Genomic DNA, 22,658 nt, shown 5'->3' with positions numbered 1-22,658 from the left:
GGGGGGGGGAGGGGAAGAAAGAATTCATCACGCTACCGTTGAACTTGGTTTTAATGTTTCTCCACAAACGGTGAAAAATACTAAAGTACAGACAAGGAGGACTCATAATGTTGTGGCCAACATTATAAATATGGAATTATAAATTTAAAACATTTTTTTTCTGTTTTAAAAAATAAATCTGGTAGTAAATGCGGCTCTGGGGGGGCGGCGTTAGTAGGGCCGGTCTCGGCGATCCTGGCGGTGTTCGCCCCTGTGGGCCGGGGGGGGGGAAGGGTCAGTCGTGGGGTCCAGGAGCCCTCCCCGGGTCGGGGAGGCTCCTTAACCCCTCACCCAGAGACCCCGCACCCATTCCCCCACCCCATCCCACCCCCACCATTCACCCCTTGCCCCCCCCCACCCATTTGTCCCACCCCAGCCCCTCCCACCTTGTCCCCATCAGGGTCTCCCCCTCCCCAGGGTCCCCTCCCATCACTCCCTGTCCCGCCCTCCATCCGTACTTGTCCATCTTTCCCGGCCCTCCGCGCCGTCCTCTGCCTCCTCCTCCCATCTGCTCCATGAGGGGTCCGGGGGGTCCCCCGGGGCCGCCTCCTCCTCCTCCTCTCCGGCCGCCTCCTCCGTAGCCGCCTCGGTCCATGCCCCGGCCACCTCGGAATCCGCCTCGGTCTCCGCCGCGGCCGCCTCGGAACATCCCCCCGGGTCCCCCTCGGTCCATGAGGCCCCCGCCGCGCCCGCCCCGCATCCCCCCGGGGCCGCCTCGGCCGCGGTCACCGCCTGCGGGAGGAGCAGAGAGCCGGGAGTGAGCCCCAGGGAGCACAGCCCGAGCCCTGCTCCCCACCCCGGCATCCCAGCACGCCCAGCTCTGCCAGGAGAAGGGCTGCGAGCTGCTGGGTGCCCGAGAGGATTCGGGGTTCATTAAGGATGAAGCAGTGCCCTGGGGAGTTGGGGTGCTGCTGAGAGCCCCCCCAAATCCAGTTAGCACAGGAGAAATCCCAGTCTCCATGTCATGGCTCACCGAGGGATGAAGGCCCTGGCAGCTCCTGGAGCTGGCCCAGCCATTCCCCAAGGAGCCTGAGGCCAGGCCTGGGGTGTCCTGCTGGGAAGTGGGGCTGGGAACCCCCAAACGTACCTGGAGGAGGGAAGGGGGGTGGGAGGAACCCCTCCGGTTTGGGCGCCTTGCACTGGTTGCACTCTGTTCTCCAGGCAAAGTTCTGGTTTCCACAGCCCCTGGGTACAAATTCCAGTTAGGCCAGAGTGGGACAGCATTCCAGCTGGGGTGACATTGGGAAGCAGGAGAGCACGTGGAGAGGGGACACAAGGGCAGGACGTGGGGCACAGCTCCCACAGTGGGTGGGGGCCTGGCTGCCCACAGGAGCCGTAGCTCACCCACAGCCCCCAGGAGTGACCCCGTCCCTCCCTCTGTGCCAGCTGGAAGCTGCTTCCTGGGAAGGCCCAGCCAGTGATTCTGGGATGATTGGGATGATTCTGCCCTGGCCAGCTGCAGGATGGCCCAGGGCTGTGGGGTACTCAGGGGTTGGGGCACTGCCCACAGGGGTTGGGGCACTGCCCACAAGGTTTGGGGCACTGCCCACAGGGCTGTGGGGTACTCAGGGGTTGGGGCACTGCCCACAGGGCTGTGGGGTACTCACGGGTTGGGGCACTGCCAGTCCCCGGCGCGGTGCTGGACGCTCCCTCCGGACGGGTTCCCCCGGGATCCCCGTGGTCCTCTCGAGGAGAAGCCACCCCTGTCTCCACCTCTGCCCCCCATCCTGCCCATGGGGCCGCTGGGCCCGCTGGGACCCCCTGGGCCACCGGGGCCCCCTGGACCTGCGGGAAGGAGCCCTGTTAGTGCTGGGAGCCCTGGGAAGGACGGGCAGAGCTCGGGGGGGGCTGCACGGTACCTCCACGGAGGGGTGGGGGCATCCCCCGCTGCTCCCGGGGGGGCATCCCGCCCCTCAGGCTGTTCATCGGGCCCTTCTTCCGGGCCAGGGTCACCTTCAGCTTGCTGCCCTGGAAATCCTTCCCTGGGAGGGACACAATGGCAGCAGCATCGGTGAATCCTGATTCACACGCCTGCACCCAGGTGCTCCCCACACTTGGGGGAGTTTTTGGAATTCCACCCCCAGCACTCACCATCGAACCATTCCACGGCAGTTTTGGCAGTGGACGGGTCATCGTAGGACACGGTGGCATCGCCCTTGGGCTTGCCCGTTTCCTTGTCGATGTACAGGTTTATCATGGGCTGCCCCGTCCTCTTGTTCATCTAAGGGACAGTGCAATGTCACCCCAGTCCTGTCTCCCCAGAGCCCAGCTGGGATTTACTGTTCTGCTTTCCAGCAGCTCACTGCAGGGACTCCAGGAGAGAAGAAAGGGGCCAGGCCTACCATGGATGACAGCAACTGCCCAGACACCCCAGAAATGAAGGGACAGGCCCTAAACAGCCCTGCCAGGCCTCTCCCAGAGCCTGGACATGAGGGGCCAGAAGGATGTGAGCAATAGGCAGGGAGGAGGAGGAGGAAGAGGAGGAGGTTGGGTGACCCTTTTCCCTCTGCCAGCACGGGGTCACAATGTCCCCTCACCTTGACAACACCACACTGTTTGAAGAAATCTGCCAGATCCTCCAGGGTCACATTATCATTGAGTCCCTGCACATAGACTGCAGTGCTGTCTGAGTCCTCCTCCGGGTCCATAGGGGGGCCTAGGAGACAATTCCCAGGGTCAGAGGAAGGGCAGGGATACCCCAGGGCCGAGTTCTTTCCATCCTCTCATCCCCTCCATGGCTGCAGCTTTGCTGTCCCCACCTCACCTCCCGAGTGCCATGGCCAGACAGAGCCCACACCCACCCACGTGGGAAGAAGCCCCAGGTTATTTCAGGACACATCCCAGAGGAGAGATGAGGAAGACCTTGGTGCCCCCTGGGCTCCCACACAAGGACATCCACCCCCCTTTTCCGATGCTGGAAGGCTGACGCAGAACTTCCAGCCACGCCTGTGTGACAGGAAGGGACAAGCCAGGGACGAGGCTTGGGGGTGCTGCAGGCTCCCTGGAAGAGCTCCAGAGCAGCCCCCAACCCCCTGCATTCCTGCAGAGAAGGGGGAGCAGCTCCCAACCACGGGTGGTGGTTTTCCAGCTGTTTGGGAATGAAGAAATGATGGAACAGCCAGAAAGGCTGGAAGTGGCAGTGGGGTGACGCCACGGTGGCCACAGCCCTTGGAACAAGGACACAAACGTCGGTTTCACAACCTGGGGAGGGAGTTTGGTGGGAATTACCTAAATCCAGGTCGGGTCCTTCCTCCATGTGTCCTGCCAGGCGGGAGAGAAGCATAGGGAAGGGTGTTAGTGGGGGCCCTGCGGGCTGGAGAACCGACACACACAACTCTAGCTACGACCTGCGCCGCACAAGCAGCAGCACTGCACCTTACTGGGCCATCAGGTGGCTCTTTTAGCACTTCTTCCAACCAAAAACCACTATTACACTGGTTTTAAGCATTTTTTCCAACCAAAAACCACTATTACACTGGTTTTAAGCATTTTTTCCAACCAATAACCACTATTACACTGATTTCTTTTTTTTTTTAGCAGGTTTCAAACCGTTAACCACTATTAACGCTGATTTTTTTAAAAGGTTTTACCAAGCCAATCAGTTTTTAAGTTCATTAATAAAAGTTACTTAATATATCTATATATATTAAAAAAAAATTATTACATCCAAACCATTTCTTTTCCCCAAAATTACAGGAGTGGTTGCTCAACTCTTCCACTGTGTCCGCATACCCCTGGGCATCGCCGGCAGTACCCATTACAGTCTGGTTGCATATTGTCATTTTTAAACCACTTAAACGAATAAAAAATTACACTTCGTGCTAAAAAAAAAAAAACTGACTGCAAATTTTTTTTTTTTTTTTTTTTTTTAACACTATCCATTGTAATGCTCAAAAACTTACCACCAGGCTTATTGAAGCCACCTCGCTCTCCAGCGCTGCTGGGGGGATAAACGAAGAAATGAAGGCCTTTCCCTTTACAAAGCCAGCACCGCTCTGAGCCTCTGCGGCTCACAGGGGAGAAGGGCACTGGCTAAACATCTCCAAACATCTCTCTGTCTCTCTCTCATCTCGGCACTAGGCCTTTCTTCAGGGCAGCTCGCTCAAATTTTCTTTACATATAAAGCAACCTTGGTGTGGTTTGAGGCACCGCTTTGCTGTCGGTGCCCTGGCGTTATTACTCGGGTATCATCAGTGCAATACTTGGCTGAGAAATGGGGGTTGTTTGTAATCAAAGTCGGGTTTTATTTTGTTGTTGTTGAAGAGCAATTTGGGGGTGTTTCAGTGGTCAACTCCCTCCCCTCGGTGTGTCCACCAAGGTGCACCCTCAGCCTGTGGCAGCGCGGGCCCGCGGGTCCCTGACATTTAACAGCGTAAAAGGAGACAAACCACACGCGAGACCTACAACACAGTTCAGCTGACATCGCCCCTAAAACCCTCAGAATAAAGCCATACATTCAGGTCACTACTGAATTTAACAACTCTCTGGAGGGAGAACTTACAGAGTACAGCGGGGGCTCCAAGGCCTGGGGTGCAGCTTTGTGGACACACTCACACTTTTGGGCAGGTGCCAATGCAAACAGGGCCGCAGCTTTCACCAAAAGCTTTGGCTGAAGCATTCACAGCTAAAACTGCTTTGGAGCGTGGTGGTGAAGTAGGAAAATGCCACCTTGAGAAAGGATTTGGGCTGCTTCTTGCTCTTTTTTTGGGTGAGCCAGCAAGCAGTTTGGAAGGAGCCGAGCGGAGGAGGGAGAGCACCGTGAATTTTTCTAGCAAGTATTGCACCTCTAATACTGGGAAAAAAAAAGTCAATACAGAATTTCGAGCTGTTGCATGCAGCTTTGCCTCCTCTCGTTAAAGTACACACCATTTACGTAATGTCTCTCTTTTTAAACATAAGATTTTTACACTTTTTTTTTTTTTCTTTAACGTTACACAATTCTAAAGTAGTAGTATACCCTCCTCTGGTTTTATTACCAAACAACAAGTATGCAGTTACCAAAGTTACAGAAGGATTCCGTTTATACAATCAATACATTGGGTTAAAAATATTCTATGTATATTTTTCCTCTCCATATGGACACCGTGTCTAGTCCCACTTTTCATTATGCTGCCGGCTGAGTACTGAGTACGGGTACTTTTTAAGTATTGAGGTGTTTACAAGGCTCTCACTTTGTAACCTGTAGCATATAAATGCGACAAAGCATGTTAAAAAGTTTTCCATTTTCATAAAAATATCAAATCATCGAGGCAATGAAAAAGGGCATGTTAATAACATCGAGCTCCTTACCTGCTGGAGACACTGAAATCCATCACCACAGCATGCTAAGGTGGGCCGAGTTCCCCTACCTGCCCTGGGTGTCCCCTGAAGCCACCTGTTCTATGGACATCACAAACTCTACGTCCATAAGGCTGGGGCAGGGGGGGACCCTTTGTAAGGGTCTGGCCAGGTGGGAAATCGCTCGGGAGGCAAATTTGAGCTGGGATTAAGGTGTGAGATCAGAGACAGGTGACAAATCTTTGGCAACGAGAAGCTCGGAAGGGGCTAGAAATTTGAAGATGTGATGATAGACATTTCAGGTGTCTACATCTACTTTCATCGTTAAGAGATCAATACAGCACGGCTGAAATCTTTATGCAGATCCCTGGAACTCTGTTCCACCCGTGCCAATTCCAAGCTGGATGTGTTCCCACACAAACCAGCCCTTTCCATTCTTTCTTGGATTTCTCTGATAAAGATTTCATGCCACGTCAATGGGCTGCAACAGAGCTGTGCAGAATGGGGCCACCCACTGCCAAACTGGGGCTGTGCCACACGGGAAGAAGTGGCCTCTGGAGGGCAGCTGCCATCACAGCCCCCCTGCCAGCACCAGGGCGGGCACAGCGTGTCCTGTGCCACACCTGGGGACACTCTGCATGGCTCTGAGCACCGGGGTGAGGGGATGGAACACACACAAAGCTGTGAATTCTCTCTCAGAGGAGCCTTTGGGATTGGTTCTCCTCCCTCGCCTCCATCAGAACGACCTCCACGGATGGGGACACACCTGAAGGCACAGGTGGCACCAAACCAGGTTGTGCCATCAGGTGAAATGGCCAAACTGATTCAGAGCACCTGAATGCTCCGAGGGGGAGCAGGCCTGGGAGCCAAAGCACTTCTTTCTCTCTGTGCTCGGGCTCCTTCTCCACATGGCACTCTGAGCTCGCAGGCTCCGCGGGAGGAGGCTGACACAAGGCTCCTGCCCTGCCAAAATCCCCGCTCCTGAGGCCCAGGGAGCACCCCCTGGAGCTGCTGGGAGGTTTGTGTGTGTTCCACCCAGAGTTACTGTTAAACCCCACAGAGGATTCCACCTCTGGGCGACCGTGAAGGGAGCTGAAAGTGCCAGGGCCAGCATTACCCCCAATTTCCCCCTCCCTGGGGGCCCAACCAGCTGCAGGACAAACCAACCATCCTGCTCCTATTTCCCTTAGGATAATGTTTCCATGGATGACAAGCAATGCTGCTACACACACACACACATGTCCTCCATGGAAACACAGCTGGGAACGTCAACCTTTCAGTCCCTTCTTTTTGAGTTTCAAATCCTATGGGTAAACCAGAATTAGAGAAAAGGAGAAAAGCTTTGCTCTTACCCCATTCCACCGCGTCCTCCTCCCCGCCCACCTCTGCTCATGCCTCCTCCTCGCTCATATCCCCCTCGTCCCCTGCCCCGGCTCTCGGGGCCGCTCAGGTTCCGGCTCTCCCCGGGGCCGGAGAAGCCTCCGGATTCCTGCCCGTACATGTTCATGCTGCTGGGATGGTCCTGGCGGAACGAGCCTGGGCAAGGGGGCAAACAGGTCAGGGAGAGGCAGCCCCTTCACCTGCCCTCAGCTCCAGCCACGCTGGAGTTGTTCAGTTTGGGAAAATCCCTCTGAGGGTGTTGATTTCAGCTGTTCCCCCAGCCAAGGCCACCACTGCACCATGTCCCCAAGTGCCACATCCATGTGGCTGTTAAATCCCTCCAGGGATGGGGATCCACTACTGCCCAGGGCCTGACCAACATGAACAAATGTTCCCAATATCCACCCTGAGGCTGTTCCCTCTCATCCTGTCCCCATTCCCTGGGAGCAGAGCCTGACCCCCACACTCCTGCCCTGAGCAGAGCCACAAGGTCCCCCCCGAGCCTCCTTTTCTCCAGGCTGAGCCCCCTCAACTCCTCCCCACAAACATTTTGTGCCTCTGTGTTCCCTTTCCCCTGAGGTGAGGAACCTTCCCTTTCCCCATCCCAACCCACCAGTGCCTCCAGAGATGCCATTTTTCACCAAGAAAGGCCAAACCCCAGCTCCAACCCCCTTCTCCCTTCAACCCAGCTCAGAGTTTTAGATCCAAACTAAGGCCAGGGCTCCTTCCCAGGGCTCCCACTCACTCTGCTGGCCGTAGCTGCTGCTCTGCTGGCTGTACTGGCTGGGGGCCTGGCTGTAGGATCCAGTGGGAGGTGGGTAACTGGTGGGAGGTGGCTGCTGGCCATAGCTGCTCTGCTGGCCATAACTGGTCTGCTGGCCATAGGAGCTCTGCTGCCCGTAGCTGCTCTGCTGGGAGTAAGTGCTCTGATCGTAACTGCTTGGCTGTGTGGAGGAATAGCTGGAAGAGAAAAACGTTGGGAAAGGTGGGATGGTGAGGCAATTCCCTGGCAGAGTGCGTGGAATGGCTCATGCTGGAACCAAATGCAATTAGAGGCTGTATTTAGTGCTGTAAATCACTTTAAAAGCTGAAGTCATCCTATGGAGGCCAGTCTCGAGGGCTGTGAAAACAAGAACCATGTGGCCAATCCCAGTTTATTCACACCTCTAGGAAAAGGAACAAATGCCAGGGCAAAACTCAGTGGTAATGGAGGTAACAGGCCCTGGATAAAAGAAGCTCCTCTCATGCAACTGGGGCTTTGAGAATTTCAAAGTGTATGCTTTAGAAGTCACATTAAAGGCACCTGAAGGGAGAAGGGAGCTCCTGGGCTAAGCTGTATGTGGAAGGAGGCAGCAAAAGGTCACGCTAGGAAAACTCTTAAAATTATCAAGTATTAAATTTTTTAAAGAAATGTAGAAAATGTCTTAAACCCATTTGTCATCATTCTCCTTCTCAGATGTGCACACACAGAGACACTTCAACACTCAGCCACAGCCTCCCCATGCCCACCACAACAACTACAAGAAGCACAGCTCCTCCTCCCAGGCCACCAAAGCTCCTTTTCCATAAATTCCCCCCAGAAAGGCCCCTAAGCTGAGCAGTGCATTACCTGGTTGGAGGGTAGGAGGGTGGAGCAGTGACAGGCTGCATGGGGTAGCTGGCAGGCACCTGGGGGTAGCTGTAGTTGCTCTGCCCATAGCCCAGGCTGGGCTGGCTGTAGCCTGTCGTGCTGGACTGAGGCTGGCTGGTCTCTGCTGGTTTGCTGCCATCCTGGGGTCTGGGGAGAAATATGGAACAACACTGGTGCCCAGCCCCACAGCTGGCAGCAGCAAAGGGCTCAGATCCCCCAGGACTGAGGGTTGGGAGCTCTTTTTCGGGGTAGCATTAAAGCTGGCCTTGATTGGTGACAGCCACTCTGGCAGCAGCCAATCAATAGGCAATAAACACAATTTTAGCATTCACTGCCTGGTATTTGCACACTCCAGGAAAGGCCCAGGCAGTGTCCTGAACAGAGAGCATGGAACACCACAGCTTCTGCTCCTCCCAAAGCCACTGGGCTGTGGGGCTGAGGGGAGGCTGTGGAATGCCAGCAAGGCTGCTCCTGCAGAGCCCTGGGGAAGCAGGAGCTGAAGCAGGAGCTGAAGCAGGCAGTGAAATGCCCCATTGTTTGGTTCAGAATCCAGCTCAGGCAGATATTGCCTCATACACGTTATCCCCAATGATCCCATAGAGGAGGAAGGATGCTGGGCTTGGACTGGGTGACCTTTAAAGGTCCCCTCCAACTCAAACCACTCACAATTGTGTGTTTAGAATTAAGTCTCAAGGCCTGAAATTTGAGAACCCTTTGCATGTGATTAACACATCCCCTTTTGTTTGCCCCGAAGTTTAAAAGCCATGTGAATGTGGCACTTGGGGAGAGGGCTGGTGGTGGCCTCCATGATCTCAGAGGGCTTTTCTAACTCCAAGGATTCTATGAGTCTTTAATTTCTATTTGTTTCTCAGAGTGGAGTTGCTTTTGCTGTAGAAGCTGGGAAAAATTATACACAGTGTCAGGATTCATCCAGCAAATTTACATTCCTTTAAAGTGTAACCTGTCAGAGCTGTGCCAGGCTCTGCCTTTCCTTCCCACAGTGCTTGCTACACACACCAGGTAAGGGAATAAATCAGCTTTACTCACTCCCAAACAAGTTCCCATTATGTATTCTAAACTTTCCATATCCTCTGAGCAAACAATTGGACTCAATAGCTGACAGGCAGTGCCCAGAGGGGTGAGACCTAAAGAGGAAATGTTTTGCAGCCTGTGCATCCACCCAGCATCCTGCCTGACCCCAGGACTCAGAGCAGGCAGGACTCAGCCTCTGCTGCAGCCTGAGAGCCCAGAGCCTGATGTGGCTGCCTGGGGGCGATGGGGGAGAAACGGGAGGAGGAGGAGGGGGAGGAAGAAGAGAAAGAGAAGAGGAATAATGGGAGATGAAGAAGGAAGAGAAGGAGGAGGAATAGGAGGAACAAGAGGGGGAGAAGAAGGGAAGAAAAAGAGGAGGAGAAAGACAAAAAGGAGGAGAAGGAGGAGAAAGAGAAGGGTGAGGAGGGGGTGGCAGAGAAGAATGAGGAAGAAGAAATGGAAATTGAGAAGGAATAAGAGGAGAAGGAGGAAGAAGAGAAGGAGGAAGAAGAAAAAAGGAGTAGGAGGAAGAGAAGGATGAGGGGAAAAAGGGGTGAAGAAGAAGAGAAGGAAAAGGAGGAGGAACAAGAGGAAGAGAAGAAGGAGGAAGAAGAGAAGGAGGAAGAAGAGAAGGAGGAGGAAGAAAAAAGGAGGAGGAGGAAGAAAAGGTTGAGGAAGGGTGGAGGAGAAGTATGAGGAGAAAAAGGAGTGAAGAACAAGAGAAGGTAAAGGAGGAAGAACAAGAGATGGAGGAGGAGAAGGAAGAAGATACAGAGGAGAAGAAGTTAAAGAAGGAGAAGGAAAAGAAGGAGAAGGATGATGAGGATGGTGACGATGAGGAGGAAGATGAGGAAGGGGTGTAGAAGAAGGATGATGAGAAGAAGGAGGAAGAAGAGAAGGAAAAGGAGAAGGAAGAAAAGACAGAGGAGAAGAAGAAGGAAAAGAAGGAGGAAGAAGGAGCAGGAGGAAGAGGAGGAGGATGATGAGGATGGTGATGCTGAGGAAGAGGAAGATGAGGAAGGGGTGGAGAAGGATGATAAGAACAAGGAAGAGAGAAGGAAAAGGAGAAGGAAGAAAAGACAGAGGAGAGGGAGGAAGAGACAGAGGGAGGAAGAAGAAGGAAAAGAAGGAGCAGGAGGAAGAAGGAGCAGGAGGAAGAAGGAGCAGGAGAATGATGAGTATGGTGACAGTGAGGAGGAGAAAGATGAGGAAGGGGTGGAGAAGGATGATGAGAAGGAGGAGGAAGAAAAGGCGGAGGAGAAGGAGGAAGAGACAGAGAAGAAAGAAAAGAAGGAGAAGGAGGGAGATGAGGGCGGTGCCGATGAGGAGGGGGAGGAAGATGAGGGCGGTGCCATGAGGAGGAGGAGGAGGAGGATGAGGAGGGCGGTACCTGGCGGGGGCGGCCGGGGCCGGCTGCTGCCCGTAGGCGGGGTAGGCGGGCTGGGTGCCGTAGGCGGCCGGGGCTGCGTACGAGCTCTGGCTGCTGGTGACCGTGGCCGTGTTGGTGTCGTAGGCGGCGCTGCCGTAGCCCTGCACGGGCTGGCTGTAGGCAGGGGGGGCGGTCGGGGCGCTGTAACCTGCAACACAGCACAGCTCAGCCCCACGCCTCGGCCACGAACCGGCAATTCCGGCACGGCCTGGCCTGCAGGGCAGCTCAAGGCTCATCTCCTTCCATCCCCCTGCCATGGGACACGTTCCAGCCACAGCTGCTCTGTGTCACCCCCTCAGCTTCCCAGGATCCCATCCAACCCTAAGCCATCCCCCCTTATCCTGTCCCTCCAGACCCTTGTCCCAAGTCCCTCTCCAGCATTCCCAAAATAGCTCAGATTCTGGTCCTTGTGGTGCTCCTGGGACTCATCACAGACAAAACCACCTCAGACAACCCAAAAATCATCAATTACCCCACCCTGCCCCTCTGCTTTCCTCACAGAACCCCCTCTCCCACCTTGGGAAGCCTCAGCCTCCAGCCCCTCCAGATGAGTGTCTGAATGTTTAAAACTATTGAGACAATGTTTAATTCATGTATATTCATGTTTATTTAATGTATGTTTGGGCTGAATATTCAGGAGTTTTAGGAAGCAGATTTTCCTCCCAGTGATTCCTTGGGTGCCGTGTCCTGCACCTTCCCGGCAGGAATATTATAAATATTCTGTAGTTGGAATGAAACACTTCCCAAAGCAAGGGAATTCCAGGACAGACAGACACTGGGATATCAGAGCATCCCAAAATCCCAATCTCAGGAGCTTTCTGGAAGCCACCCCTGGACCAGCACTCAGGATTGTTTACAGCAACCAGAGCTCAGGCAGGGCAAGCTGAGACATGGAGCATCTCCTCAACAAAGGCAGGGTAACAAACCCCCCTGAGCTCCAAAATAAAAGAAATCCAACTGATTTAGCAAGTACAGTCCCATCCTTTTAGCTTTTCTGAAAAATAAAGGCACAAAACCTGGCCTGGGAAGTCTTTCAGAGGCATTTCTGAAGGCTTATTATAAAACAGTAAAGCTGGAAACAAAAGAAAAGAACTTTCCATTTGCTTTCATATGAGAAAAAGGTCAAAAGAGACACATGAGGCAGCTCCTGATGTTTTATGTACCTTCCCTTTTCTCAGAATTTCAGTTCAGTTTAGAGAAAAAGCTGAGAGCTCACAGAGTTCCTTTTCAAGAGTTTTACAATATCCAGGATCCCCAAACAGCTCCTGTATAATTTAGTGGCATTTGCCTTGTCTCAAAGGTGAACTGGCATTAACACACTGGGTTTGTGCTCCTAACAACCTTTCTAGCAAGTTTTCAAATTAACATTATGAGACTTAGATGGAAAAACAGCAATAAAAATGTTGTTAAATATTAAAAAAAGAGCAAAAAGAGCAGCCAAACGCTCTCATGGCTGGGATCAGTGAAAGCAACAGCTTCTCCACCACTTCTGATTTTTAATAAACATGGGAGGCTTGTGACACATTTCCTTTAGGCAAATTGGGCTGCAGCATTTTATTCCAAGTGCCTCATTTGCAAAGCAAAGAGCACTTGCAGCAGCAGAACACGGTGTGCCCTCCCAGGGCACTGCCACAGCTCCACTGCTGCCCCCACACCAGGGCAGCAGCAAACAGGAACAGAGGGAGGGCAGCAACTTTGCACAGCAAATTCATTAAAAACACCCCCAAAGTTCAGCTTTTTGGTGATCCTCAGGAGCCTGGTGAACACACAAGGGCAGCCTGGAGCTTCCTCTTCCTACCCCTGGCCCCCAACCCCATCCCAGGGCATTCCCAAGCTGGGAATGTAAACTGGACTCCCACAGGGAAATAACTTGTAGGAATCACTAGAAAATCAGTTTTTAAGGTTGTTATTCCTGTCTGCTGTTCTCTGGAAAGTGTTGCTGAGAAGGTTGAAGGGGATGATGCCCATTGGGAGGATTTTTAAAGCCTTGGACAAATTTGAGCAGCTCAAACACTTAAATGTGAGGCTAGACAGCAATTCCACAGGGAGCACCAATCCCAGGAGTTAAAGAAACCCTTATTTTAACTGCCCAAAGCCTGACCACACACTAAAAAAGGCTAAGTTCAGCCTGCAGCCCCTGTGCTGCAGCCAGAGCCCTGCCCTGGGCTGTTCCCCTTGGATTTGGAGCCCCAGGTGCTCCTCCCACAGCTGGGCCCCCCTTCCCAGTGCTCTTACTGGGAGCAAAAAGCTTTGCTGGCTCTGCACAGGCAGCAGGATAAAAGGAAAAAAAAAAAAGTTGAATTTTAAAGCTTCAGCTCTAGATGGAGCATTTGCCTCGTGGAACAGTGGAACAGCAGGAAGGGTTTGTCCCAAAGGAAAGGCAGTGATTTCCCATCCCACAGGTCTAAATCACAAAGCAAGCCCAGTTTAGACACTCTGGGAAACCTCAAGAGCTGCTGTTTTGAGGGTGGCATTCCTATTACATCACTTCTCTCTCCTCCCCTCCCAGCCAGGAAGATAAAAGCTGACACAGCAGAGAAGCTGGTGATAGAAAAAGGTGACAGAAGGAATAATAACCTGCTTAAAGTGCCTGAATTCCCCTAAAGAAACCCCTTACTCAAGGCTAGGAATTCTCCAGGTGGTGGAGAAGTTTGCAGGGTTTGACCCACAGAGAATATCAACTGGAAAAGGCTGGACTCAGAGAGATCCCTTCTTTCCAGAGGGATTCCTTCTTTCCAGAGGGATTTCCTCAGGAGGGGAGCTGCCTCCTGCCTGTGTCTATCCCACCAGTGAGGGGCTGGAGAAGGGCTGCAGAGCTGAGTCCCTCTCCAGCCTCTCTTGGGATATTTTGGGGTTTTTATGGCAGCTGTGTGCTCATTCATTCCAAATCCTTTATTTCAATATCTATACCCCAGATTTCCCAGGTAAAGGGAAGCAGGGGCTGGCTGGCTTTAGAGAGCAATTCCCACCTCCAAGAGATCCACACCTGGACACCAAAATGCTCTTTATTTATTTACTCCTGGAATTCCTGCCAACACCCTGCACTGATTGATGAGGCACAGGTCTGAGGGTGCCCAGTGATCCCTAACCTGAGGGAGCTGCTCCCAAATCCTTTTTTCTCTGGAACAAAGCCACTGGGTGGCTCCAGGACACCTTTTCCTACAGCCCCAGGGAGGGAAGGAGGATGGTAACTCTTTCCTGGAGGCAGGGCAAGGAAAAACCCATCCCTGCCATCCTGAGAGGCTGCATCCACACACACCTTGGATTTCCTTGACCTCACCAACACTTCACCCAAACCCCAGGCTGCTCAGGCAACAACAACAACCAAAAACTGCTTTAAGGAACTGCAGGACAAAAAGGTGATTCACAGCAAAACAGGACTGGGATCCAACTGTAAGAAGTGCACGTGTCTCAGGGCATGACAATGTCTGGCCCAGGGGTTTATTGAGCATGAAAGGCAGCGAGGGAGGGAGAGACAGGCTGCAGTCTCCTTGCCACAGCTCTGGCTCCTCAAGGAGAGGCAGGTGGAGGAAGGACAAATCCAGCCTGGCTCCATGCCCAGAGCTGCCACAGCCCTGCTCTGTGGGCTGATAGGATCTTTTGCTTGACCACTTTTTAAGTTGGTGGTTTTCTCATGGATGAAAAGAAAATGAAGCTTTTATTTGTATTTATTTTTTTTGCCTACCAAGAAAACAAAAATGCAGCTGTGCAGAAAAAAAAAAAAAGGCCTGATATTATTATTATTATTGTTATTCCAGCAAATCTCCTCTTAAGGGAGAAGGAAAAATATAAACAGAGCAGTTTCCTGTGACCCCTGTGGGACTGGAGTCCACAGGAGTCACAGGGATGTAAATATTTCTAAGAAAGGAATTTTGGAAGTTCACAAATCCTTTTTTGCTGCCAACTTTTTTCTAGGTAGTCTTAAATGAAAGGAAAAAGCCTTGCAGATAACCCCCAGTGCCACTGGCTAATGGATATGGATCTCAGGAGCAGGAATTTCCCTGATCCATGTAAAGATGGTAAATATTTTCATTTTGGTTAATATTTTCTCTCCAGCTCCTCCCTGTGAAGAATTCCTCAATGGCCTCTACAGGCAGATATCCCAGTGTCTGTCTGTCCTGGAATTCCCTTGCTTTGGGAAGTGTTTCATTCCAACTCCAAAATGTTTATAAAGTCTCTGCCAGGAATGTGCAGGACACAGCACCCAAGGAATCACTGGGAGGAAAATCTGCTTCCTAAAACTCCTGAATATTCAGCCCAAACATACATTAAATAAACATGAATATACATGAATTAAACATTGTCTCAATAGTTTTAAACATTCAGACACTCATCTGGAGGAAATTCCAGCTCCAAGAACACGTTGGGAGAGTTTATGGAGCATGAAAGAACAAGAATCTGCTCTGGAAATCCAAAACCACCACGGGGCATGCAAAGGTGGAGGGCAGGATGCTGTTTATCCTTTAGGAAATGGGGTTGGAGTCACCTAAACTGTCTCAGTGGTCAGGATTTTACCCATGAAGATGGCATTTGGGAGGGTTTGGAGATGGCAAAGAGCACTGCAGCCTTGCCAAGCCCTGCTGTCAGTGCCTGGGTGAGCTCTGACACTCCAGGGTTTGGCACTAAAACCAAGTGACACCTCCAGGCTTCCACCAAAGGGGACCTCAGGTTCTGACAGGATGAGACAGAATTTCCCATGCAAGAGTGAGCAGGATAGTCCAACCCCAACCTGGGCTGGCTCCTTCCACTGTGGGAAGCACAAAATGAGAAGGTACAGGATCAGAACAGGCACATGTCACTGCCAGTGACAGGACTGGCAGGGAAGGGAAGGGCAGAGGAGCAGCCAGGGACACTGCTCCCTTTGCTCTGAGCACAGCATGTCCTGCTGGGTCCCACAGCACCCAAACCCTGCCCTGAAAACTCAACAGTGCATTTATTCCTGTTTATGCATGGCTGCCACAGCCCTGGCAGTGCCCAAGGCCAGGCTGGATGTGGCTTGGAGCAGCCTGGGACAGTGGAAGGTGTCCCTGCCCATGGCAGGGGTGGCACCAGATGAGCTTTGAGGTCTCTCCCAGCCAAAACCATTCCATGAAGGACCTGGAGCTGCTGGAGCCAGTCCAGAGGAGGCCATGGAGGGCTGGAGCCAGGCCGGGAGAGCTGGGGGTGCTCACCTGGAGAGGAGAAGCTCCAGGGACACCTCAGAGCCCCTTGCAGGGCCTAAAGGGGCTCCAGGAGAGCTGCAGAGGGACTGGGGACAAGGGATGGAGGGACAGGACCCAGGGAATGGCTCCCACTGCCAGAGGGCAGGGATGGATGGGATATTGGGAATTGGGAATTCTTCCCTGGGAAGGAATGGCTTCCCCATGCCAGAGGGCAGGGATGGAGGGGATATTGGGCAGGGATGGATGGGATATTGGGAATCAGGAATTGTTCCCTGGGAAGGAATGGCTTCTCCCTACCAGAGAGCAGGGATGGATGGGATATTGGGCAGGGATGGATGGAATATTGGGAATTAGGAATTGTTCCTTCGCAGGTAATGGCTTCACCCTGCCAGAGAGCAGGGCTGGAGGGGATTTGGGCAGTGATGGATGGGATATTGGGAATTAGGAATTGTTCCCTGGCAGGGAATGGCTCCCACTGCCAGAGGGCAGGGCTGGAGGGGATTTGGGCAGGGCTGGATGGGATTTTGGGCAGGGATGTTCCCTGGCAGGGCAGTCATGGGTTACCCACAGCTGTGGCTGCCACATCCCCAGAAGTGCCCGAGTTTGCTCAGCTGTGGAAGCTGTCCCTGCCCATGGCCTAGGTGACATTAAGGCCTGTGCCAGGCCCAGCAGAGCTGCAGGCTGAGCCCAGCCCAGCCCAGCAGGGCTCTCACCTGTGGGGGGCTGCCCGTAGGAGGTGGCGTAGGCCGTCTGTCCGTACGTGGCCGTGGTCTGCGGCTGTGTGTAGCTGACGTCGCTGGGCTGCCCGTAGGTGCCGTAGCTCTGCTGCCCGTAGGTCTGCTCCAAAAGGACACAGATTCAATCCATGAGCACAAGGGAACCCCCAGGGACTGCAGCTGCTGAGCACTCCCAAAGCCAAGGCTGCTGTGAAAGTTTAGGTGCTGCGGGAAATTCCGGGTCAGCTCTGCAAGGAGGTTATGGAGTGGTTTTTCCCTGCCAAGACTGAAGGGACAGGCTCTTGACATTGGCACCACACACCTCAGCTCTGTGGAAAGCAAACAGGAAAGCTCCCAGCTGCTCCCAGCTACCAGCAGCACCCACAGGCACCATCCCAGGCTTAACCTGGAACACGGGAATGGGAGCGCTGTGAGGGCGGAACTGCACCAAGGAAAAGTCACTTCAGTGTCAAACTGCTTTGGTGCTGGCTAAAAGAAACCTGAGGAAGGTTTCAATTAAATTATTTGGAGTATTTTTCATGCCCATCAACCATTAATTTGAAAAATGGGAGTTGCTGCAGGCATGGAAGGATGGGATCCATGGAACACCCACAGCATCCCAGTGTGCTGCTCCCATTCCGGTGCCTGTGTTCAGTGAGGGATCAGCTCTCACCTCACCCATTCTTTGATTTTGTTTCCAAATTCAGCTTGAAAACCACTGAGGAAAGGAGAGGAGCAGCTGTGCCCAGCAGTGCCACCAGCTGCCCAAGCCATGCCCTACCAGCTCATGCTGCAGGCACCAGCAAGCTTCCAACAGCTCCTGGCTTAGGATAAAACTCTGGATACAGCTCGAGGAGTGACATGGAGACAGCTTTAACCTCCAGATTCTGAAAGAATTCAGATTTCTCTGGACTTTTCTTTTGGGATATTCAGCCTTTCTGAACTCAGGGCACAGGTCTGAACCAGGAGCAGGAAAGCTTTGAGCACATGAGCACATCCCTGGCCCTGGAAGTTCCCTCCACCAAGAGGCAGGGAACGCTGCAAACTTCCCATGGACACGTGCCTACAGCTGAGATTAGCTGGTTAGGGGTTTAATTAGCTGGCTAGGTGTTTAATTAGCTGGTTAGGTGTTTAATTAGCTGGTTTTAGTTGCTGAGGCCTCCTGATCCTACCCTTATCCTGCTCCCACCTTTCACCTCACCTACAACTGGGAGCAGCTCTTCCAGTTGTGGTCTCCAAAGACTTTTATTTTAAATAAGTCACCATCACCTTCCTCTCAGCCCACACTGAGCCTGTCTTCCTCCTCTTGGGAAGGAAAATTAAGCCTACAGCACTTTGTGAGGACAAGAATTTACCTTTGGAAACATACTTGGAGTTTGCAGACAAATGTGGTTGTAGTAACTTGGATTCTAAAGGTTAAAAATAAGCATTAAGTTAATCTCTTAAAGACCATCATTATTTTGCAGTCCAGCCAACTGAGAGTATGAACAGTTATAGCAATAAAAACTCCAGGAAAAAGCAGATTCCCTCCTCCTCCTTTGTCCAATTCTGCCATTTCCCAACAGGCAATTCCCCCCCTTTTTTTCCCAGTTTTTTTCTCTCCTACACCTCTGATTACAACACCCACCAATGTGCTGGTGTCAAACACACACCAAGAATTTGGCTTTTCTGGGATCAGGATTGAATAAATTACCAAAAAAAATAGGGGGATTGTTGAAGTTATTTCCACTTTTAAAAAGCACTTTGGGCTGGGGGAGAAGCTCCAAGACAACTTTTAACCACAGACTTTGATGCTGCTGCTTGGAATTTCCAGTTTTCCTGGAAAACAGGTGACTGAGCAGGAATTCCACCCCTTCCCCATGTTTTACCTGGGTGGTCTGTGCATATCCTTGGGCTGGCTGAGGTGCATAGGCGCTGTAGCTGTGGAATGAATGTAAAGACATTTATAATCTTGCCCCAAATCTGCATCACCAGACAAATTTTCATGCAGCCCAACGGTTTCTTGCTGAAATTCTATGGGAATACAAAGCTCCAGGAAAACCCTCAGGATTCCCAAACATACCTGGGTTAAGCCCAAGCCATAATTATGATTTACTTTTATTACAGCTTTTTAAACCAGGGAGGATAAGCTACTTACCCCTGCTGAGCTGCAGCTTGGCTATAGGTACTGTAATCTAAAAGAAAAGGAGAAGAAAAAAAGAATTAAAACGTTGATAAAAGCTTAATAAAATTAAAGAATCCAACAGCACAGCAGCTGGAATTTCCTCCTGCAGCTTGCTATAAACCACTGGAATTCCAGTTTCCCAAGGGTGGAAGGTAAATGCACATTTTCAGTCCTCCTTTTTGAGGGGAACAAAACCTCCCTTCCCCTCATTGTTCCTGCTGTTTGCAGCAGCCACTTTGATCTCAAATGACCCCGGTTCAATTTAACTGCCACCTTGGATGGATCCCAGGGGGCTGCCAGGAGGGGGGATTTGGGTTGGAACAAAGGAAGAGCAGGGATTTGAGCCTTACAAACCCAGCAGCCTGCTTTGAAAGGGCTGGCCTGGAAGGTTTCACCACCTTCACTCCTTCCCTTCCAAGGACACAAATGGGTGGCTGGAAAGCCACTTGTCCCCTGGAAGGGCTGGAGCTGGCAAGATGGGAGTGATTCCCTCCCCAGATCCTCAATCCATGGCAGCCACTGACTGGGAGGAGAAGCAAAACCCTGAAAATCCCAGCAGCAAAGCCTGTGCTGAACTGATTTGCTGGCAGGGATGGAAAATGAATCCACATGGCAATTAGGAGGCTAAATTTGAAAGGACTGCAGCTCCCAGGTCCCTCACAGGCAGCAACAGCTCCAGCTCCCATCCCAGGGTCTGGAGCAGGGATGAATTCACCATTCCCAGCAGACCTGGGATCAGGAAGGAGCCCAGAATTTTCCTCCTGGTGGAGGCCAGAGCCAGGAGCTGGGGCAGTGGAGCTGTTCCCAGCCATCCCTGTGTGGGAAGAGCTCCCACTGCTCCCATCACCATCCCAGCTTGGCCAGAAATCCAAGTTTCTCTCAGAATCATGGAATATCCTGAGGTGGGAAGAGACCCACATGGATCAAGTTCAACTCCTGCACTGGAGAATTTCAGGAAGCAAATTCTGCCTGGCTTTGATGCCATTATCCCACTATTCCCAAGGCCATGGAGCCCCAGGAATCCCTTGGAAAACACAACTTCCATCAGCACAAGCTCTGCTCCTCAGCCTGTGCATCCATCCCTACCAAACCCTTCCTGCCCAGCCTCCAGGTGTGCTCCCAGCTTCTCCTCCTGCTCCCTGGGCAGGAGCACAGCCCCTGGATCCCTGCTGGAGGCAGGAATGGCCCTGCTGTGATCCCAGCAGGAATTCCTGGCACTTTTTCATTCCTCTGACCTTGCCCAGAACACCTCACAGGGAGAAAGAAGACACTTGGAGCTCTCCAAAGCTTTCCCTGCTCCCAGGACACAAGGCACAAGTTGTTAAACTCCTCTGGCAGCGTTCCCACTTCCCTCTCAGGTTGGCACGTGGGATATTGGAACATTTTCCTTGTTCAGTTCAGGGTTCTGGGTTTGTTGGGTTTTTTTTCATTCGCTTTACACGTGGTTCTGCTAAATCCTGAGTGCTAATTAATGCCTGTCCCCCTCATCCAGCTTCCCTCTCCTACCACTCCACTCTTTTCCCTGCTCACCCTCCAGCCACCAAAACCTCATTTAATTCTCCATTTTCAGCCCCATTTTGGCCTCCAGCTCCACACAGGGGTATCAATCAACCCTTCTCCTCACAGCCCTCCCCCAGTCCCACCTAAACCCAACATTTCCCCCTCTGTAGGGTTTAATTCCAGGTGTGGAATCTGCAGTTTGCCTGTGCTGATGCCTCTCTTTTAATTTGCTGGGATTCAGAGGAACATAGAACATTAATAAAAAATAATATTATGGTTCATTTAGTTAAACCCATCTCCTGGCTTTTATTTCCAGGGGGAAATTAATCTTCATCCTTTTATTTCACAAGGCTCAGGAGCACACCAGAGGCTGGAAATAGCAGCTCCCAAGAGGAACAATTCCATGAATTAAGGGAAAACACAGCTGTGGTTTTAACCCCCATCCTGACAATTCCATTGGCAGATGTTCCTTTACTGACTTTTCTTTTTCAAGCTCCCCAAGGTGCTGTTGGTGATATCCCCTCACACTCCATGGCCTGGGAGATTTTCCTTGCTGGAAAAAAAAGGAAAATCCTCCATCTCTAAGGAGAATCAGATGTTGGGCTTTAAAGCACCTTAAAGGTGGACTGAGCTGGGGAATCTCAGTTCCCAACTATTTGTATCCAGCTGGAGCCCTCGTGGAAAAACTTTTCATTCAGATAAATTTGGAGCCATGGAGATGATGGAAGACCTCACTTCCCTATGGGGAAAAGCTGGGAGAGGAGAAGGCTCCAGGCAGAGCTCAAAGCCCCTTTCAGTGCTTAAAGGAACTCCAGGAGAGCTGGAGAGGGACAGGACAGAGGGAATGGCTTGCACTGCCAGAGGGCAGGGATGGATGGGATATTGGAGAGGAATTCCTGGCTGGGAGGCGCTGGAATGGAGATCCCAGAGGATGCTCCATGCCTAGCAGTGCCCAGGGCCGCGCTGGGAGCTCGCTGGGACAGTGGAAGGTGTCCCTGCCATGGGATGAGCGCTCAGCTCCTTCCCACCCAAAGCACTCCAGGATCCCAAATCCGCTCCCAAACCCGCCCGGCAGGGCCGAGGGCGCGGAAGGAGCCCTGGCTCCGGGGACCGCCGAGCTCCGGCAATCCCACGAGGCCGCAGCACCGAGAGGCCGCAATTGATCCCGGGGACGCTGAGGGGAAACACCCGCGGCCCCGGGGCGGCCCCGGCGGGCGGCGCGGGGGGACACGGCCGAGACGGGCCCTGCACGGCCCGACCCCACCGGCCCCCGAGCGCGGCGCTACGGGCCGGCGGCGCCGCGCCAGCGCCCCTCCGGCCACTCCGTGGCGGGGGCGGTGGCGCTGCCGGGGGTCCCGTCCGGTCCCGTCCCGTCTCGGCCCCCGCCCCGGGCCCAGCCCGCCCCGGCCCCGCTCACCCGTCGACGCCATTTTCTCGCCTTCCTCCTCCGCGCTGCCCGCCCGGCCCCGCCCCGCGCCGCGCATGCGCCGCCCGGCCCCGCCGCGCGCACCACCGCGCGGCCGGGGGGGACCGGCGGCAGAACGCGCTCCGGGGGCTCGGCCCGACCCGCTCCGCCGCCCGCCCGCCCGTTCTACCGCCGGCAGAGAACCGGGACGGCCCCGCGGGCACCGGCCGCCGCTCCGGAGCGCGGTTCTGCCGTCTCGCTGGGCGCTTCCCCCCCCGCGGGGCGGCGGGATGGTACGGCCCGCGGCCGTTAGGGACCGTCGCGCAAGAGGCGCTCGGGCCGCGAGGCGGAGTGGGGAGCGCGGCGGGGGCGTGACGTCATGGTCGGAGTAGTGATGTCACTGCGGCGTAACGGGCGGCGCGGGGCCGCTGTGACGTCACGCACCGCGCCCGGCGGCACGCGGTGAGCCCTGGGTGTCACGCGGTCGCCTGACGGCGCCTCTCCACACGCGAGGTCACTCGGCGTCACCTGCCTTGGGTGACCTCACGTGACCTTGGGTGATGCCGTGGGCTGCATGTGACGTCACCAGGTGTCACAGGTGACGTGCCAAGAAGCGGCACCACAGGTGCTGGTTGGGGTCCCCCTGCCTGGCATTGCACGCTGCCCACGTGGTGAAGTGACATCACTGTGTGACGTCACTGTGTGGCATCATCATGTCCCATGAGGGCACGGGAGGGGTGCAGGTACCGCGTGACCTGAGTGGACTTGGGGGTGTCCCAGGGTATGGTGGCACAGCTGGGTGTCCCATGGGTGCTGTGCCACGGGTGGGTGTCCCAGGGTGACATTGATGGATTGGTGTCACATCATGGGTAGGTGTCTCATGGCATAGCCACATGTCCCTTGGGTGTCCCTGAATGTCATCCC

At 53.4% G+C, this 22,658-nt stretch overlaps 1 protein-coding gene across 5 annotated transcripts; it reads right to left on the bottom strand.

Moving 5' to 3' along the window:
• Position 1: 1 nt before the first annotated feature.
• Positions 2-21,862, bottom strand: EWSR1 (EWS RNA binding protein 1). Of its 5 annotated transcripts, none has more exons than XM_054645527.2 (18): positions 21,747-21,862; positions 18,803-18,839; positions 18,534-18,585; positions 18,021-18,074; positions 16,663-16,786; positions 10,749-10,935; positions 8,306-8,473; positions 7,442-7,656; positions 6,669-6,852; positions 3,942-3,979; positions 3,268-3,300; positions 2,577-2,695; positions 2,131-2,260; positions 1,899-2,021; positions 1,647-1,824; positions 1,127-1,224; positions 498-771; positions 2-250 (listed from the first exon to the last, which is right to left on the bottom strand). In XM_054645527.2, the coding sequence occupies exons 1-18, from the start codon at positions 21,811-21,813 to the stop codon at positions 211-213; spliced, it is 2,121 nt and encodes a 706-aa protein (XP_054501502.2). In that variant the 5' UTR covers positions 21,814-21,862; the 3' UTR covers positions 2-210. The 5 variants fall into 5 exon arrangements, with proteins under 5 accessions (XP_054501502.2, XP_054501503.2, XP_054501505.2 ...); XM_054645528.2 differs by having other exon boundaries at positions 3,942-3,976; XM_054645530.2 differs by lacking the exon at positions 18,021-18,074.
• Between the last annotated feature and the right edge of the window lie 796 nt (positions 21,863-22,658).

The sequence above is a fragment of the Agelaius phoeniceus genome, chromosome 18, assembly GCF_051311805.1.
Source record: "Agelaius phoeniceus isolate bAgePho1 chromosome 18, bAgePho1.hap1, whole genome shotgun sequence".
NCBI lineage: Eukaryota > Metazoa > Chordata > Aves > Passeriformes > Icteridae > Agelaius > Agelaius phoeniceus.
This window is presented reverse-complemented; position numbering and strand designations above follow the sequence as displayed.